This window comes from Hipposideros armiger, unplaced genomic scaffold (assembly GCF_001890085.2).
Source record: "Hipposideros armiger isolate ML-2016 unplaced genomic scaffold, ASM189008v1 scaffold_418, whole genome shotgun sequence".
Taxonomy (NCBI): domain Eukaryota; kingdom Metazoa; phylum Chordata; class Mammalia; order Chiroptera; family Hipposideridae; genus Hipposideros; species Hipposideros armiger.
The window spans coordinates 155,592-175,743 of record NW_017731768.1 but is presented as its reverse complement, the minus strand read 5'-3'; the positions used below and the strand labels follow the sequence as shown (position 1 = coordinate 175,743).

Below are 20,152 nucleotides of genomic sequence, written 5' to 3'. Positions count from 1 at the left end.
GTGTGTACAGATAGAAATCATGGATTAGAAATACAGCATAGGGGAGAGGGGGCGAGTGGGGAGGGAGACAGAAGGGAGGGAGGGAGAGAGAGAAGGAGAGGGAGAGAGGGACAGGGACAGGAACAGGATGAGGGACGGGAGGGAGGAGAGAAGGGGAAAGGGGTCGGGGAGAGAGAGAGGTGGGGGGAGAAAGGTGTGTGTGGTGGGGGGAGAGCGAGAAAGAGAACAGGATGGCAGAGGGGAGCAGCCAAAGACCTTCTTTTCGATAGCAGGATTATGGGAGGGGTGAAGAGAAGAAAACCAGAAGCAAACAGGGGGAATACAATGGTAGCAGAATGTTTTTTAGGGCTAGCAAGGTATAGGCTCTAAAACAGGACATAAAGATGTTTTTATCCTTAGTGGTTTTGTTTGTTTATTTGTTTTGGAAATGAACCGATTGCTGCAAAATATCTTTTCTGCACATTATTAGCAAACTCTCTTTGGCAATGATAAATGTTCTCATTGAGTTTTGGGGAGATCGAGAACACAGTGAGAGAGAGGCGGTGTATGGAGTGACGGGTTTGGGATGGCAGTCTGCCTGCGTCACATTTTCTCCATAGAGTTGAATCGTTTGGGAGGTGACTATCCTTAGGAGGGAGGCATGATATGAAGTAGATTATTATTACTTAAGAGTCATCTCTTTTTGGCATATATTCATGAGAAGGAGAGTCAGTTTGTTACAGTATTCCAGCAAGAATAATATAAAGCATATGTAATGACTTGTAAAAAATTTAGTTCTGTTGAAAAAAATCTGTATACTTTTAATTGTTTATAATCTTTATCATAACTAGTAATCAAACCATTTTTAAAGAAACACTGAGGGCGGGTCAGCTGAGTGGTGCGTTGGTTAGGAGTTGGCTTGGGATGGCAGCTCTGAGCAGCAGGGCCGTGGTTCGAATCCCACATGAGGTCCAGTGACGCTGCGCCCTCTACAGCTAAGATGGTGAACAACAGCAGCTCGACCTGGAGCTGGGCTACCATGGGGCTGGCCAGCAGCTGTTGTGCGCTTTTGTGAGCTGCTGTGAGCCGCCAGTGAGCGGCTGTCCAATGGCCAGTGAGCGACTGCCTCACCCGGGAAGAGCGCAATGATAATACCAACATGGGCCAGTGAAGTGACATCCTCCACAACTATAGACTGAAGAACAAAAGAACAGCAACTTGTCTGTTCCCCTTCCCCGATTCTCCAATGCTATTCCCCCAATTCCCCAATAAAATCTTTAAAAAGACACACTGGGGGGCATTTCTTGTGAAGTTTACAATATAAACATGATTTTAACTTGGTTATAACTGGCATAGGATTGATTATCTGTTATCCTTTGCATTTAGGAAAAAGAGAGCATAGATAAGTGGAATCCCTGACCTCACTTGCACACACATCTCTAACCTCTCACAATAAATCATTCACCACATGGCTAACATGTAGCAATGTGATTGGTTCTTATTTTGTCTCCTTCTCCTCCCCCTGTTGAGCTGCCTCTGGTAGAGATCCTAATGAGCCCTGAAATGATCCCAGGCCTGCAGTGGGAGGGACACTGACGGTGACAGGGCTCAGACCCCACTGCCTAATTAGTGTGGGGCTAATTGACCTTTCCTGGGAATTTTATCACTCGGCCTTTGGCAACCAGAGAGGGACCTTTCACTGTCTCTATGTAGCATAGTATCTTTGATTATAATGAAAACCAGTCATCAGAAATGTGCAATAAATTCAAAGCATACATCACAAAGAACCATCTTTTAAAAGTTTCTTTAAAAAAATGAAAGATCAAGTTGAAGGAACAGTTTTTATTCTCATCCAATTAATATAAATTGGCATTCAGTGTTGATTGAAAACTGTAGAGGGGAACAGGAGTTCAAGAGGAAAAAAAAATGAGTGGGAACAATTCCTTTTTGGTTATTCTGACTTATTCTGAGCAGCTCTAAGCCCAAGTTGTCCTTAGCCACATGATGGCATTGGCAGCAGTAACCACACAGAACACTCCGCCGTAACTGTTACATTTAAAATTACCTTTAAGTGGACCGGCGGAGTGGTGCATTGGTTGAGAGCTGGCTTGGGACGCCGGAGGGCCCCGGTTCTGATCCCACATGTGAGGGCCAGTGACGCTGCCCTCTGCAGCAGAGATGCTGAATAGCCGCTTGGCTTGGAGCTGGGCTGCCATGGGCCACCAGCGATCTCTAGGTTGCAGCCCCTGCTGCAATGGGTTGCCATGCGCTACCGTGTGTGGCCAGCAGCCAGCGTGGGGGGTCAGCGGTGCTGTGGACAGCCGTTCAGAGGCTGTTGACTTTTCTGCCTCACCTGGGAGGAGCGCAGTGATGGTGCCAATTTGGGCCGGTGGAGCAGCGTCCTCCGCGACTAGACTGAAGAGCAAAACGACAGTGGCTTGTCTATTCCCCAGCACTGTTCCCATCCCCCAATTCCCCAATGGAAATCTTAAAAAAAAAAAAAATACCTTTAAGTAACTTCCTAAATATTGCCATTTTGTCCTTCTTTGACATAGAAAATACGTGATTATAAACTCTGTTGAGCTTACAAAAACATATTTGTTAGCAGTTATTTTCAGGACAAACAAGTAATAAGCATTCTGAATTTTTAACAGCACAAAAAAAGGGAGGAAACTTCAAGTTGTTTTAAAAAGTGTGTCTTCAAAGTTATCTGAGAGAGAGCTCTTTAATATCGACATTTTTTAAATTAAAGTTGAATAGCATCAGTGACTATTAGATTAGGAAATCTTTTATCTGATAATTCTTGGCGAATTACGGTATTTTTTTCTGGGAAAAATTGTGTGCTTTTAAAAATTTTAATGAAAATCAAGGACTTTAAGGCCTTAAAATGTAAAGTTCGTACACAATAGGAAGTATGACAGCCTTCCAACTGAAACAGGGTAAGCATTTTGTCTGATGAAGTAGAGCTTAACAGACTTAGAGGTACAAGTGAGTGGATAATATTGAAGACACTGACGATAACTCAGCCTAATTTAAAGACCGCAGAGGCATATTGATGAGGGTGGATTGATCCATTTTGCTTATAAAATGGAATTCACTTGTGTCATGAACCCAGGGAGGTGGAGAGGCCAAGTGGGTATTGACTTGAAAGAGCACTGGGCTTAGAGACAGAAACCGTGGCTGCAGAGCCAGGCTATGTGTCACGTTCGGGTGGAAACACCTGCTGCCCTCGGACGCGGCCGCCACAACACGCATGCGCCTCACAGCTCGTCAGCAGACGCAGCTGGAACGAATGTTGCAATCAACATCCCGACAGCAGATGCTGTGGATGCACCGACAGGAGTCGGCCATCTTTTCTTCAAGATGGCGCTGCCTGGTGACAGAGGGAAACACATACACGTAAGTGCAGTGCCGGGGGACACGTGCCGTCGTCTTGGGGTGTTGGGATCTGGAGGGGAGCGGCCGCCCTAAAACCAGCCAGAGTGGGCGCCGGCGGGGCTGCCAGGCCGCGTTCCTCCGCACGCTCGGACCCGTGACTCCTCTGGAACCGGCTCAGGCTGAAACGCTCCCAGATTTTCTCTCGCCATCTTCAGGTTGTCCCAGCCCCGGGGGCCGTCCTCGGGTGTTTGACCTTCCAGGTGTCTGCGCTTGCCCTAAGTATCCCTTTGTCCCTGGGCACAGCCTCTGGGGTTTCCACTCCCTGTTCGTCCCCACGCGTGTGGCCTTGCCCTCCCCGGCCTGCTGCCCCCGCCGCTGCCCCACTTCCTCTCAGCGCCCCCACGGCGGGGCTCCCGGGAGTCGGGGGGATCAGGGAGTCCTCGGCCTGGGTCCCCATCCTGGCTCCACACACAGGACCTGGGTGACGTAGACCCTGTCCCGACCTTCTCTGTGACTCAACTTCAAATCCTGTCACATGGACTTGAAACGACCTAGAGCAAAAAGTCACGTTTAAAGAGCGTCACGTGTGCCAGGCGCAGCTCCCCTTGCTTTACACAGGACTCCCTGTGGGTGGTGACAGCGCCTCCTCAGGGGACTGGGGATAGTCAACGACTGATGACATCGGAAGACCTCGTAGCCCAGTCTGGAGGGTAGAGGTCGAAAATAATACGCATTTATTTTACTTTTATTGCTAATGTAATTGCTATTGTTACCGCATATGAAAGCTCTTTGTTAGTAATGTGATGTTATCACATGTTTCTGCATCTCATTATTAATCATTTTAGAGCTTGCCCGTCTAACCCTTCTTTCAAGACCCAGTGGTTGGTTTGTTTTGCTTGTTTTTGTTAGAGTAACATGATTTATTTTTACAAAGTCTAAAATGTTAAGAATATCTATATATATATCTATATAGATATATATATATATGGTATATATTGGGTTGTCTTTGGAAAAGTCATGACGTATTTTTTCTATGTTTTTCGTTGCAAAAATGCATAATGACTTTTCCAACAGCCCAATATTATATATTATATATAACATATATATTATGTATATATAATATATATACAGTAAAACCTTGGATTGTGAGTAACGTGGTTTGCGAGTGTTCCGCAAGACAAGCAAAGATTTCTAATACATTTTAACATGGTAAACAAGTGATGTCTTGCAATACGAGTAGTTTGTTTCCAGAATGAATTATGCTCGCAAACCAAGGTATTACTGTATACATGACCATTTTTTTAGTTCACAGAAAGCTGGACTATTACCAGAATAGTTGACACATGTATAGATTCTGCTAATTCCACCTGCTTTGTACCTGTTCCAAGTACAATTGTGTGAGTGGAGCTGCCGAATAGGATTTTGAGGCTTTATTGACATACAAGTAAGGGACCCATCCTCTTTAGTTTTCAAAACTCAACAATCTGCATTGAGTTAATGCTGGGGCTCGGGTCTGCCCTCTGTATATTTCCTTCAGTCTCCAGGGCAGTCTTCAAAGTTCATAGTGCTATTGCCCTCGACAGATGTAGAAACTGAAGCTGAGGGAAGAATAGTAAGGTGCCCCAAATCATATCGCTAATAAATTACATCTCTTTGGCTTTAAAGTCCACGTTCTTCCTTCCACGGTCTTCCGGTTCCCCATGGAGCGTCTTAGGTACTGGACTTATGACTGTTGCTATTGGTTCATTTATGTATTCTTGCCCTCCCTTCCCTGCCCCCTGTCATTCACCTTTTCAATTCATAGACCTATTTTCTACATCTAGTTTCAGAGCTCTGTGTGAGGCATTTGGTAAATAAAGCAGAAGTGTGACCCGCTTCTGCTCCCCAGAAATCTGAATGAGGTCAGAAGGTCAGACACCGCTCACCTACTGCCCGAGCTCTGAACGCTGCAGGGAGGACAGCGTGGCAGGCGGAGATGCTGAGGGTCCAGACGGGACAGAAGGTGCTGCCTTTATCTGGGAGGATCTCGGGAGGCACCTAAGCCCTGAGCATGGAGGGGAATTTCACCTGACTGCATTCTTGGGCCTCCCTTAAAAGAACACAGGTGGATAAAAGCCACAGGAGGTGTTAGGATGCTAATTCTCAAGGAGGATGTGGGGAAACACATGTCCTCAAGTGCCCGCCTTGGAGTGTACTCACACCCCAAATCTGGTTTATTTGGATGATTTGGGCTGAAGGCTGTGGGCAGTTTCTAGAGTGCTGGCCAAACACTGGCGTGACCATACATTCTGATGGAATGCCTTAGCCCAGTTAGAATGGAGGATGGAGTATTGTCAGCCATTACTGCTTCACAAAGAACCACCAAACCTCAGAGCCGTCCGTAATAAGCTTCTCTTTTCCACGTGTGTCCGGGTCAGCTGGGGGTCTGGGCCACAGCCTGCTTTCGGCAGGAAGGCTCGCTCAAGCTGTGCGTACAGCTCACCGGGTCCTCTGTGTGCGTGGGCTCAGGCCTGTGCCGTGTGTGCAGTTTGGGGCTCTGGCTGAAGAGGCGGGGACCAGTCAGGGTGCTCTGATGGCCAGGGCAGTGGTGCGCGTGGTTCAAGCACATCTGCTAATAAAGCCAAGGGCAGGAGGAAGGTGATGAGGGCTTGTTTGTGAGGAAGTCTAACCTGCCACGAACACAGCGAAACAGAGGGAAAGGAGCTGACAATCCTTGGACAGTTGGTCCAGAAAGGAGACGAGTCTAAGCACACCTGAAGATGATGGTGAGATGTTGGGAATGTTTATAGGTAACATGGGGACACTATAGAATGGTTATGTGTCACATGCCACCAATTCTTGTACATAATGGATTGTCGGGTGAGACAGGAGGTGAGGGAGTAACCCCAAAGCTACTGTAAGGATGGAGCTCTACAGTGGGGAGGTGACAGTTGGGATAGAAAGGAGCATGTGAAATATATTTCTGAGTCAGAAGGAGTCACTCTTGACACCTTGCGGGGTGTGACAGTAGGGAGGGGGAGCCCAAGGTGGTGATTCTGTTGAAGCTCTTAGGAAACATGGGTGGGTGATCAGAGCTGTGGGTGTGAAGATAGGGCTTGGCACCTGGGCCATGTGGGGGACAGTGGTGCTTGGACAGAAATCGGGAAGCCACGTAGGGCCAGACCCAGGGGGCCGAGAGTTGCTGACTAACGGTGACTGCTGCTGAGTAGGAGCTGTCCTGGGGGGAGAGATGCCGAGCTGTGAGGACAGGTGGCAGGGAGAGCAAGCGTGTCGGTGTGACAGAAGTCCGGGGCGCACTATGGAGAAGAGGTGGTGTAGGGGAGACTCTGTCTTATGATGCAACTGCTGCTGGATCCTGAGCCAGCTAGATGGGGCCAGAGCAGAGACTGCCTCCTGTCAGCCCCTCTGAGGGAGCCTCCGTGTGCCCCACGCATGTCAGCTCCTGGAACAGACCTTTGCCCTGTCTAGAGCAGGCGTGTCAGGTGCTTCCCCTCATCTGGGGTGGGTCACGCCCCAATAATCCTATCCATCCTGCCCTGTCCTGTATAATTTTTTAGCTCCTGCCACACAGGGCAGAGCATGTCCAGGCTGTCTTACCAGCTTTCAAGACACGCCTCTTATGTAAGTTCTCTTAATATGCTCGTTTTTTAAATTTATTAGGGTGACATTGGTTAGTAAAATTATATAGGTTTCAAGTGTGCATTTCTATAATATTATCTATATATCACATTGTGTGTTCACCACCCAAAGTCAGTTCTCCTTCCACCACCATATTATTTGACCCGTTTTCTTTTTCTACCGCCTCCCTCCCCCCTTACCCTCTCGTAACCACTAAACTGTTGTCTGTGTCTACGAGTTTCTGTTTCTTTGTTTGTCTTGTTCATTTATTGCTTTCAATTTTATATTCTCACATACGAGTAAAGTCATATGGTTCTTGACTTTTTCTATCTGTTTTGCTTAGCATAATAATCTCCAGGTCCATCCATGTTGTCGAAAATGGCAGTATTTCATCTTTTCTTATGACCGATTAATATTCCATTGTATATATGAAACACATCATGTTTATCTAATCATCTGTTGAAGCACACTTTGGTTGTTTTCATGTCTTCGCCACGGTGAATAAAGCTGCAATGAGCATTGGGGTACATATATCTTTACAGATGAATGTTTTCAGATATTTTGTATAGATACCCAGGAGAGGGATTGCTGGGTCATATGGTAATTCTATTCTTAGTTTTTTGAGGAAATTCCATACTCTTCCATAGTGGCTGCACCAATCTGCATTCCCACCAGTAGTGTATGAGAGTTCCTTTTTCTCCACAGCCTCTCCAGCACTTGTTATTAATTGTTTTCTTAATGATAGCCATTCTAAGCAGTGTGAGATGATAGCTCATTGTGGTTTTGATTTGCAGTTTTCTAGTAGCTAGTGAAGTTGAGCATATTTTCATATATCTGTTCGATATCTGTATGTCTTCCTGGGAGAAGTGTTTGTTCAGGTCCTCTGCCCATTTTTTTAGTTGGATTATTTGTTTTATTGTTGTTGAGTTGTACAGTTCTTTATATATTTTGGATATTAGCCCCTTATCGGAAGTGTTGGTTGCAAATATCTTTAAAAAAAATCATTTGGTTGGTTGCCTCTTTGTTTTGTTGATGGTTTGTTTCTTTTGCTATGCAGAAGCTTTTTAGTTTGATATAGTCCCATTCATTTATTTTAGCTTTTATTCCCCTTGCCTTTGTGGTTAAATTCATAAAATTCTCTCTGAACCCAAGGTCTGTAAGTTTAGTACCTATGAAGTCCTAGCCAGAACAATCAGGCAAGAGGAAAAAGCAAAAGGCATCCAAATTGGGAACGAATAAGTAAAACTGTCACTTTTTGCAGATGACATGATTCTTTATATAGAAAACCCTAAGGACTTCAACAAAAAACTATTAGAAACAATAAATGAATACAGTAAAGTTCTAGGATACAAAAATCAATGTGCAAAAATCCATTGCATTCCTATATACTAACAATGAAATTTCAGAAAAAGAAATGAAAAAAAACCCCAATTCCTTTTGCAATTGCAACAAAAGAATAAAATACCTATAAATACACTTAACAAAGGATATGAAGGACCTATACACTGAAAACTAGAAGATAGTATTAAAAGAAATTGAAGCAGACACAAAGAAATGGAAAGATATTGCGTATTCATGGATTGGAAGAATCAACATAGTTAAAATGGCCATATGACCCAAAGCAATATACAGATTTAATGCAATCCCCATCAAAATCCCAATGGCATTTTTTAAAGAAATAGAACAAAAAATCACCAGATTTGTGATTCACAAAATCACAAAAGGAATCACAAAAGGCCCTGAATAGCCAAAGCAATCCTGAGAAAAAGAACAAGGCTGGAGGTATCACACTCCCTGAGTCCAATTTGTACTACAGAGCAACAATAATTAAAATAGCATGCTATTGGAAGAAAAACAGACACACAGACTGGTGGAATAGAACTGAAAACCCAGAAATAAACCCACATACTCGTATATATGGGCAGATAATTTTTGACATAGGAGCCAAAACCACCCAATGGAGAAAAGAAAGGCTCTTCAGTAAATAGTGCTTGGAAAATTGGAAAGCCAAGTGCAAAACAATGAAACTAGACTGCCAAACTGAACTCAGAGTGGATCAAAGACCTGTGTATAAGACCTGAAACAATAAATTGCTTAGAAGAAGACGTGGGTACAAAACTTATGGCCCTAATACACTCCTGATGTAAGGCTGGCGTTGTCGCCTTTTCCTCCAGTCTCTCAGGCCCCTGGAAACCAGTGAGAATGGTACTTAGGCCCAGAGGGCATCCCCGTGACCTGGCAGAAAGGGGGAGGCAGATGGCAGCCAGTGCCTGCGAGTGGAGGACATCAGTCTCCATAGTTTGATAGTGAAGGCAGGGGGGTAGTGGGTGGGTGCGGGGGCAGGATTCATGGTTTTTAAAGTTCTTATTGTGTTTTGGCTGGGGGGAGGGGTGGGAGTTGGTCTTTGAACCTTCCTAAAATGAGAGAGCATGGCAGAAGGTAGATTGAAGACATTGAGATTTGGAAATTTGTTGAGAGAGTGAGGGCCCCATCTCCGTGGGAGGAGGGTGGCAGGCACGTGAGTAAAATTCTGAAACGGGGGTTTGATGGAAGGCATCTAGTTTTGTCCTCGCAAATAATTTCACTTCTAACTTTAATGCTACTCAGTGTGAAAGCCTCCTATTCATACGCATCACTGTATAGATGCAGAACGTTTTTGTAAATGTCAGTTTTTAACTGTGAAGCTGGTCGAAACAGGGCTCCTGCGATGGCGTTAGTAGGTTGTTCACCAGCCTCCCCATTGGGGGTGAGGGTGGGGGGACGACGTGTGTGCTAGTGACGTGGGAGGTGCATGTGGAGTCTGCCATAAACACACTTTAAATTCTAGAGAAAAATGCCTGTCTGTGATTGACAATAACCCCACCCCCACTCCCCTGTGCTTTTTAACACAGAAATGAATGCCAGTATTTAAAGTTGAGAATTATAAGGACACCTTACTTCAGAAGTAAATCCGTTTGGAAAGAATATTACTTTTCCCTGTGCTTGCATATGCGGTGCGGTGTGTTTTTTGTCCACCAGCGTTCATGTCCCTTTGACTATTACTTTCCTTTCCTGTTGCTGTGTCCTGTTTGCCTCACATTTCCGTTTCTGGCCCAGTGCCCTGTGCTCGTATGACAGGCAGGTGCGTGAGCCCTGTGGCCCTGCTGGCAGGGGGCGTGCCCAACCTGATCCTTCACATTTCGCTTTCCTGTATGTTCCGTGACTGCGCGCGAACACCGTTCATAGAGTTTAGAATTGTTTGCATGCTCTAGAACTAGAGGCAGTGCAGTTCCACTGGGAGTCTTAATGCTTACACGTTACTGTATGTTTTCCTCTGTGCCCATTGCAGAGCTGTGACCTGGATCAGCAAAGCATTGTCCACGTTGTGCTGAGACGGGGCCCAAGAGGCCAAGCAGTGAACACAGCTGGCGGGACTGGCCCACGGAATGCTGTGGGGGGCTCTGCTAGGGAGCCTGAGAGCTTGACTCGCGTGGACTTCAGCAGCTCCGTCCTCCCCACTGACTCGGTGGGTCTGGCTGTTATTTTGAATGACGACAGAGAGAATGGTGCCCCGGCCACTGGAAAGCCAGGTACTTACAATGACTGTCTATGGCTGGTAAGGCGCGCTGTGTCCTCAAGTCTGCATGGAGAAGGGCTTCACTAGGTGTATGCATACTTGGTTCACGATGCGCTCTAAACCACTAGGAGAAGACATCACTAGAAGGAGCTGCCTGGGTATAAAGTTTGAGGTGGTATGTTTAAGAAGTACAACAAATTTAATAAGTACAGGTTTTCATATTAAGAACAAAAATAAGGGTTGGCGAAAGCATAAAGACCATGATGATAGTGTTTTGTTTTTGAGGAGCTGGGGTCGGTGGGGACATGCGATGGTCTGTGTGACTAAGGTACATCTATATCCCTTTCAACTTTTGCTTTTCTTTTCTTCTGCCTCGTATTTTCTTAAAATGCATTTCATTGATTATGTTTCTGATGATGTAGAGAAAATTTAAAGAGCAGAGAAGAACTTTAGAGGTAATTTTAGTCATTTACAGGTCTCAGGGAAAACTGTTGGAGTGCCAATAATATAATTTGTGTGAAAGGTTCTTCCTTCTGACTATGCTCCACCCGTTTCAAAAATGCTTTTCTTTGGCAAGGAAGGAGATCCCTTTGTTATTTTGACAATATTAATATGTTTCCCTAAGTCTTCTCTTCTCCAGTCTAAATAGTCAAAGGATTATTTTTGACTGTGTGTCATGGGAAACACAAAGTAGTAACAATGACTCTACAAGGCAGAAGCTTATGTCTCACCCACGTACAAAAGCGAAGGCACAGGCGATCCTAGGCTGTATGGTTTCACAGTGTTAAGAGTCTGGAACCAGCAACATGGAGACCTAAGATAATATGAAATATCTCCTGACTAATTCACTAAATAAGTAAATCCTTGGATTGCGAGTAACTTGTTCTGCAAGTGTTCCGCAAGACGAGCAAACGTTTCTAATAAATTTTAACTTGATAAACAAGCAATGTCTTGCAATACAAATAGTACATGATGCCGAACGTCACATGATCACAACTGAGCCAATGGTTCTTCTCTCTCTCGCTGCGGGATTGTGGGTGATTGTCTCCCATGCTTGGAGGTTATGGAAGAGATCTTGTCTGCAGAGGAGGAGGAGGTGAAGGTGGAGGAATCCCTCACTTCAAATGAGATTAGGGAAATGTGGGAAACAGTGCAAAATTTTGTAGAAAAGCGCCACCTGAATAAGGCTGTAGCAGTGCGAGTCATGAATCTGTTTAACCACAATGCAATGTCACATTTCCACGAAATCCTCAGGAGGCTAAAGCAAGTGTCATTGCATAGGTTCCTTGTTAAAGTTGCACAAAAAGAAAATATGCCATTGAGCCAATAGGTAGCGGTGATTCCGTTAGTGACAGTGAGAGTCGTCCTACACAGGAGGAATGGGTGAGCCCAGGGTCTGAAACCAGAGCTCTGGTTTCTTCTGCATATACTTTATCTCATTAAGGACAGGATATTTGTCCAATTTACTGTAGTTTTCCCTCAAATCTCCTTGAAAAGCGGTGATAAATGTTTACTAAATTACTTAAAATTATAGTAAGCCTTTTATCAGAATTTCTCTGTATTTAACTTTTAGAACTAATGCTTTATTTAAAATTATTTAGAGAAAACGAGACTTTACCTTTTAAAATGTCTTCGTATTTTACTGCTTGAATGAATGTAATACCGTGAATGGGATAATTGGAATGACCCTGGGCAAACACCGTGCTTATCTGATCATTTTCCTTTAATAAAAATGATGGCTTAGAGTTCCTGGAGCAGTAATTCATGGACTCGAGTGTGTGGAAGGCCTGTCTGTGGGTCCCTGTCCCCTTCTCATTCCAGGACCCTGACTTGCGATTTGCTTGGCTGGGGGTAGATGTCCTTAGGCCGACCACAGTCTGAAAAGCCTGCCCTACAGCCAAGGTTTCCCAGGCTTCCGGCTGTGCCCTCACCCAGGTGGGGCAGGCAGGCGGGCAGGTGGGGAGACAGGACAGAGCAAGTCAGCGCATAGCGGCCAGAGCGTCCCACATTTACCAGGGCTACACCTTATACACCCCAAATGCATTTCATTTGGGGGGGGGGGAAATCCCTGGTTACAAAATGTTTGAAAACCTCTGCCTTAAATGTAGAAATTTAAGAGAAATAGACCCGCTTTCTTCATGTTTCCAGGATGCTCAAATTGGACAGGGAAGGAGTTAAGTGATGGCTGAATGTGGGAGGGTCCTCAAGTGTGAAACCTGGGCTGTGACCACAGAAGTGGCTGGAACCTATCAGAACTTCTGGAACCTGACGACATGTCTGTGGGTTTTTACAGATGGGGGAGGATTAGCGGCCCATGTGAGGAGGGTGTCATGGCAGACATTAATAGTCAGTTATACTCTTCCTACTTAGACTCTAAGGCGTGTTATGTTATATGAGAGGAAGTAAAAAAACTGACAGGAGCCATTGAAGCCTTCCTCAGAGCAGTGGTTGTCAAGCTGTCATGCGCATCAGAGCCACCTGAGGCCTGGGCTCCGCCCAGTCAGCTGGGGTCAAGGCTGGATCTGTATTTCTAACAGGCTCCCAGGTCACCCTGAAAGTGTGCTTCTGGGAACCAGGCTTTGAGGAGCATTATCCTAACTAGCAAGAGCTTATATTGTTTAAAACATTGTGAATGTGTGAATTGTATTAGTTTATAAACATTGGAATAAGAACATTGTGTAGGCTACTCCCAGGCTCCAAGCTACCGATGGGTGAAGTAAGCTCAAGTGGTATGTTTGTGTGCCCTGAATGAGGCACCGCCGTTTATGACCTCCTGACAATCAGATGAGACGAAGCTCTTGGACCTAGAAGAAAAATAGGAATAGTGTCTGATGTTTGTCATGCAGTTAATCAACCTCTGAAACAAACAGTGAACCCCTGCTGTGTGCCAGGCACCACTCTAGATGCTGGGATGAGGCAGGAAATAGACACAGAAGAAATGCCTACCCAGCGAATCTCATTCTGCTTGGGAAGAAGGTAATAAAGAAACAACTAACTGGTAACTGTCCCCTGGCGAACAGTTTAGCAGAATAAGGGGAACAGAGAGTGAAGGAGGTGGTAAGAAGGCCTGTCTGATGAAGTGATATTTGAGAAGAGTCCATCCCGGGATCGCAGGCAGAGCTGGGTTCCGCCTGTGGACCCCCAGCAGGACCGTGCTTGGAACACAAAGTGGCAGCGTGGCTGGGGCAGGGGGCATGAAACAGGAGGAGAGCTAGCCAGAGAGGGGTCGGGGTGGGCGCGGCTCGTGGAGGGTCTTGTAGGCACTAGATTTTACCCTGGTGAGAAGGGAGCCACTGGGGGAGTTTCAAGCAATGGAGTGGAACAGTCTGACTCGAGGAGGGTTCACCTCGGCTGCTTGTGAATGAAATGCAGGAGACCGGCATGGAAGCAGCAGAACTGGTTTTGCAAATCATGGAAATACTGTGGCACCCCTAACATCAGGAACTAGTGGTTGTATTACTACTAGTCACCATCTGTGGGTGCTTGCCGTGAACCTGACACTGTACTGAGTGCTGTGTCCATGGGGTGTCTCTTTTCTTGCTTTACAAGCCCCACCAAGTAGACAACATGAATATCCTCCATATAGATGGGGAATGGCATCAGACTGTTTTTGGTTTTTTTTTTTTTAAGTTTTTTATTAGGGAGTTGGGGGAAGGGGAACAGACAAGTTGCTGTCGTTTTTGTTTTTCAGTCTAGTTGTGGAGGACGTTGCTTCACTGGCCCAAATTGGCACCATCATTGCGCTCTTCCTGGGCAAGGCAGATCAGTTGCCAGCTTCTGGACGGCCACTCACTGCGGCTGCTGGCTGCTCACGCTGGCTGCTGGCTACACACAGTAGCCCATGGCAACCCACTGCCACAGGGTCTGCAGCCTATGCTGTCGCCGACGAATCACAGCAGCCCAGCTCCAGGTTGAGCTGCTGTTCAGCATCTTAGCTGTAGAGGGCAGTGTCAATGGCCCTCATATGTGGGATCCGAACCAGGGCCCTCTGGCGTCCCAAGCCAGTTCTTAACCATCGCGCCACTCGGCCAGCCCGGCATCAGACTGTTTGAGGAACTGATTCAGACAAGGCGAGACTGTACCAAGGATTGTCTCACTCCAAAGCTTGTGTTTGAGGTATCCATTTGTCTGCACTCCTCTAAATATAAATGTCAGAGCGATGTATACATTTTTTACATTTCCTCATATTCCTAGATATTTTGGTTTAGTGTGTCAGTGTAGGTTTATTGATTGTACCACTCAATCAATGTACAATCTGTACTGCTCTGGTGTGAGGTGCTGCTAATGGAACAGGCTGTGTGTGTGGTGGGGAAGAGGGTATACTGGGACCCCCGTACTTTTGGCTCAGTTTTCCTGTGAACCTAAAACTGCTCTAAGAAATAAAGGCTATTAAAAAATAAATGAAATTGCTTTTAAGGCTTGAGCTCTGAAATTGCCGTATAGATACATCATGATTCTTAGAGAATATGTTGTCATCAGCAATTTTTTTTTGCCAGTGGTCAAATGTAGTACAAGGCAAAAATTATTCTGGGATTATAAATTAGTTAACACCTGACAAATACAATTTAGTCATGGAGGCTTAGTAATGAAATAAAATGATAAGCTTCATACTTAATTCTCACTTTATCCAAAACCACATCTCAGGTACTTGAAAATATATATTATACGTGCTAATGTCTTTAAGCCAGAGGGTGTGAATTTGGGGGGCATTGGACAGATGTAAGGAGCGCCTCTTGTGCAAGCCTTCCCTTAAACGACAAAATTTTGGCAGTCGTACTAGAGCAACTTAAATTTGCTATCACTCAAATTCTTAAAACCACATTATGATTCTGCCAGGAACACAACTTTTTTCTCCAACAAAGGCATTTTTGCAATAATATGGCCTTTCAATATTAAGTGAAAACATAGACAATGATATTGCACAGCAGTGGGAATTTTGCCAGCCTGACATATTTTGGGTGGTGTTTTTGGGGGGTTGGGGGTGGGGTGGGTGGAAATAGTCCTATTTTCCTTTTTAAGAAACCTGAACACTCTTCCAAAAGCAGAATGAACTCTCTATTTTTTTGTGCTTTATATACACTGCCATGTAATAACTTGTCACTTTTTTGCTTACCACTTTGAGGGTGTGCCTGTCAACTGCAGGGAAGTCACGTACAATTTGAACCTCCATTGCCTAGAGTGTGGATGGTGCTGGATATATTGTCATAGTGCCGATAAGATTTATTTAGTATATATTGGGTTGTCGGAAAAGTCATGACGTATTTTTTCTATGTTTTTCGTTGCAAAAATGCGTCATGACTTTTCCGACAACCCAATAAAACAGAGCCCTTACAACTCTTTAACTCTTGTTTATGACATATGGCAGGGGAAACAGTAATAATCGTAGGTGGGTAGCATAGTGCAGTGTGCCATGAGGTATGCACAGCATAAGCAGAAGTTCTAACCCTAAGGATTCAAAAGTCGGCAAGGGGCCGGTTTGGGATAATGAGGCACTCTACACAGAGCAATATATGTGTCGAAGAAATAGTTTCTTCATTTGTTGTTATCAGTCTATCTTCTCTGCTGTTCTCTTTTTAATTATTGTGGGGGAACATGCACAACATAAACCATCTTATCATGACTAAGTGTACAGTTCGGGGATGTTAAGCATATTCATATTGCTGTACAACCCGTCTCCGGCGCCTTTCCTATTGCAAAACTGAAACTCTATACCCGCTGAACAACAACCGCCCTCCCCCGGCCGCTCCTGCCAGCCCCTGGGATCGCCATCCTGCTTTCCGTCTCTATGAATTTGACTGCTGGCGATGCCTCATATGAGGAGACGCACACTGTATTGCTCTTTCTGCGGCTCATTTCACTTAGCATGATGTCTCCAAGCTCCATCCATGCTGCAGTGTGTGTCAGCACTTCGGAGAGCTCCTTACGGATGATAAACTGGCCATGGAGATGCACAGATGCCCAGGAAGACCCCGGCCTTCAGTCAGCTTTCGGTTCAGGAGGTGTATGCACATAAATAAAATGGACCGAGTCCGGAAAGAGCGGTAACTCGCAGTAATGCTGGGGTTTAGGTGAGGGCGCGGCAAAGGCCGGCATTCTGGGTAGTCTTTGGGAGGCAAAAGGGTTTGTCTGGGACTTTGGAGGAGGTGGGAAGAGGCTGGTCACCCAGGTGGATGAGCTTGTAGTTTTCAGCCAGTGCCAGCCACGCCTGGATCCTGCTGTAGGAGCTCCAAATGCCAGAAATGTCGGTGCCCACGATAACGTACAGTCACATCTCTTTCTTTCCTGGTGTCTAAGAAAGTGTCCCCACTTCTTGCATTTTCTTTCTTAGATTCACAGCCAAGTAGAGCTGAACTGCTTCCATGTTTTCTTGTCCGTGTGATGGAGACCATGCAGAGGCACCCCCAGACGATGCTGAGCGGACAGTCCGGTTCCTGGGGGACTCTGTGCTGGGGGTAGAGTGTGAGCATCCTGCCGAAAGAGGGCGGGCACACCGAGGCTGGCCTGGACCCCGTGCTTGTGTTCAGTCAGGCCTCTCTTGGCACTTTGGATTCTGTTAGAAGTTGTTCTGTGTGTGTGTTTTAAAACATAAGCAGTTAAAAGTGAACTGTAGGGGAGAGTGATGGGAAATGACAGGGTGGGTTGTTAAGGTTAAGGGTGGTGCATGGGGGGGCGGGGCTTCTGAGTAATATTGTGATTAAAAGGGGAGGGACCAGTGGCCCCCTAGACTAAAGGAGACCCGCTGTGATTGTGGGCTGTTTGCAGAGGGACTTCTACAGCTTGTAGTGCACAGGATGGTGAGACTTGCCCTTGTCAGAGAGTGGAAGCGGGGGCTACAGATTTACAGCTGGTGACGCCCCCTTGGGGAAGGTCTGAACGTACTAATTAACGCAGCGCGCCGTGTGCAGGCCGCTGCAGGGGTCCGTTTTCTTTATTTTATTGGAAAAAAGATAAAGAAAAAATTACATGTTTTTTTGGTAGAAATTGACTGCCTATAATAACCTCCTTTCAAACTTTCTAAATTTGCTCTGAATAAAGACTGATGGAAATTGTGTGAAACTTACTGAAGGCGTTATTTTGTATGAACTGTAGCTTCCGAGAAATTTACATGAAATTCAGGAATCTTTGTTTCACCTAGGTAATGAGAATAGGAATTAGCAAAATGTCCATTTTCATAAAAGAAATTGAAGTCCTCATGACAAGTAAACAAGCTACCAGGACCTTCTTTTTGAAATCAGTTTCTAGGTAATTCCGTGGAATCAGGCACAACCTCCTACACCTTCTCAACCTATTGAACTGTGATTAATTTTCCAAACGATACCTCTGAAGCTCTGTAAAGTCTTAGGGGTTCTTCCTCAGTCCCCACAGATGAGACTAAATTAACTACCTTTGGGGTTAGAGGTGTGTACTACACTCTGACTCTGAAAGTTCTTTTCTGTGCATGATAAACCAATCAAACACGCAGTGTCAGTGGAGTTGTCATTTGCTTGTTGTAAGAAGGGAATCAAATGGCCCCTCATTTGTCTAGTGCTTTAAATGAAAACCCTTTGAGCCCAGGAATAGCATTTTATATCCCAAGTGTTTACCACAGCACCTGGTATGCAGCAGGCACTACATACATGTTTGTCGTTGCTGGAAAACACTATAGGAAAAGGTGAACGGTACTTGTTTCCCGTCGTTGGGCCAGCACCCCGGGGTGCGATGTGCCTGTAGCCAGGTGCTGAGCTTGGTGGGGCTGTGTGGGCTCTGGAGCCAGGCCGAGCGGACCATCCCAGCTTTGGTTCCTTCCAGCTCTCGCGCCTTCGACCAGCTACTTTTGCTGCTCGGCGTGTGGTCTGTGGACCAGCCACATTAGCATCACTGAGTTTATCGGAAGTGCACATTCTCCGGCCCCATCCCTCACCTGCTGTATCAGAAACAGCATTTTCACCAGGTGCTCAGTGGAACTGTGGACATTACAGTTTGAGAAGCGCTGGTTACCGTAATGTGCTAGGTCTCCATATTTATAACATAGAGATAATGAAATTCCTTACCTCATAGAGTTGATGCCAGCTACATCTGACCAGAGCATAGAGGGTGACTGGCATATACTAAACAAGGCATAATAGCCATTTTTGGTATTGTTTCTCATCCCAGCTCACACATACAAAAGTATACAGATCCAGGGCTACCTGCTTTATTCAGGAAAAAAAGGAGCTAGGCCTTCATTCCATATTCCAGAGACTTCCTACTCTCAAAATGACCCTCTGCTCACTCTGTTTGGAGTCAGGACTTTATTTGACTTTATTTAACTTACTTGTGCATGTATTTATTGGTAAATGTTGGTGGCTTCCGCCACGTACTGAGGGCCATGTTAGAACACTGGCTGTTCTGGTGTCTGTCATCCCTGATGAGACATGACATCGGGAATAAAACCTCCTATGGCTGTTTTCTTAGAATGTTATGTTTTCATGGACTTCCAGCCCTAAATCATGTATGTTTTTCTCCCCTCATTTTCTATTAGGCAACATGCTACTCCTTTTAGAGTATTCCATCAGAAATTAGGATTAATCTTTGGGTTTTTATGATCTTTGTTCATTGGGAGCCATTTGAACAAAAAGCAAGTTTTAATTTTTTTTTTTCCCTATAAGGACTTGCTCAGGGCCGGCCGAGTGGCTCAGTTGGTTAAGAGCTTGCTCAAGAGTTTGAGCTCTGAACAACAGCGGTTCGAGTCCAGCCCGAGCTGAGCAGCCGCTGAGCTGCCAATAGGTGGCAGGAGGGCTCAGCTTAAAAAAAAAAAAAAAAAAGAGGACTTGCTCAAAGGACCCTTTGGCTCCATCCAATATTTTGAGAGCGCAGATTGGGTGGGGACAGATCACAGTGTGGACCACTGGGGACTCTACCATCCTGGCCCTGCCATCGGGTGATGGCTGACAGCAGTGGGGACGAGTTAGTGTTGTGCTTAGTGATGCCCCCAGAGCTCACGTTCTGAGCAGGTAAGAAGATGGTGTACGGAGACTCAAGTGTGATCAGCTGGGCACGGGTTTTCAGCTCAGGGTCATTGTGCGAGACAACACACTGGGGACTGAGTGCCGCTGGTGTCTCTTTGTGGATGTTACATGATTAGATTCCCCTCTGTGGACCCCTCTGTGGATCTGAAAGTGTCCATCCGTATTGTATAAGTACCAGGAAAAAGTGTGTGTGCACCTTCCTGATGTTCTGCCTTTCACAGACAGGACCCTTTCCACTGACCCACTGATCAGCTATGGTGAACGTTTTAATCTAGAGTGATGGCTCAGGCAGTATGATTCTCCCATCTTCATAGATTGCTGCTTTTTGTCATGCATTGTCTTTATTGTCGCAAGGAAGGAAAGACACAGCTTAGTGAGTGATACTTCTGCCTGAGTAGTTATTTATACAAGCTGCTTGTTCTGTGGACTTCTGATGCCAGTATAAGTCTCTTGATGAAAAAGAGCCAGCCAGAACTCTTTGATTTCTAGCTGATAGCTGTGAAGTTACCTCTTTTTAAAAAATTGTTGAATGGATGGGAGAAGTGGATGGAGATAGTCTCAGAGACACAGAGGAAGAACTGAGGGTTGCTAGTAGGGAGGGCTTGTAGTTTTCAGCCAGTGCCAGCCACGCCTG

The 20,152-nt window shown here is 45.5% G+C and overlaps 1 protein-coding gene across 1 annotated transcript in view; it reads left to right on the top strand.

The window, feature by feature from the left end:
- The window catches only part of LOC109394305 (E3 ubiquitin-protein ligase parkin-like), a 454,325-nt gene that overhangs the window by 359,127 nt on the left and 75,046 nt on the right, over nucleotides 1-20,152 (top strand). The window contains exon 3 of the mRNA XM_019664249.1: nucleotides 10,304-10,544. Within this exon, the coding sequence (XP_019519794.1) occupies nucleotides 10,304-10,544 (241 nt within the window). The remainder of the gene's footprint in view (nucleotides 1-10,303; nucleotides 10,545-20,152) is intronic.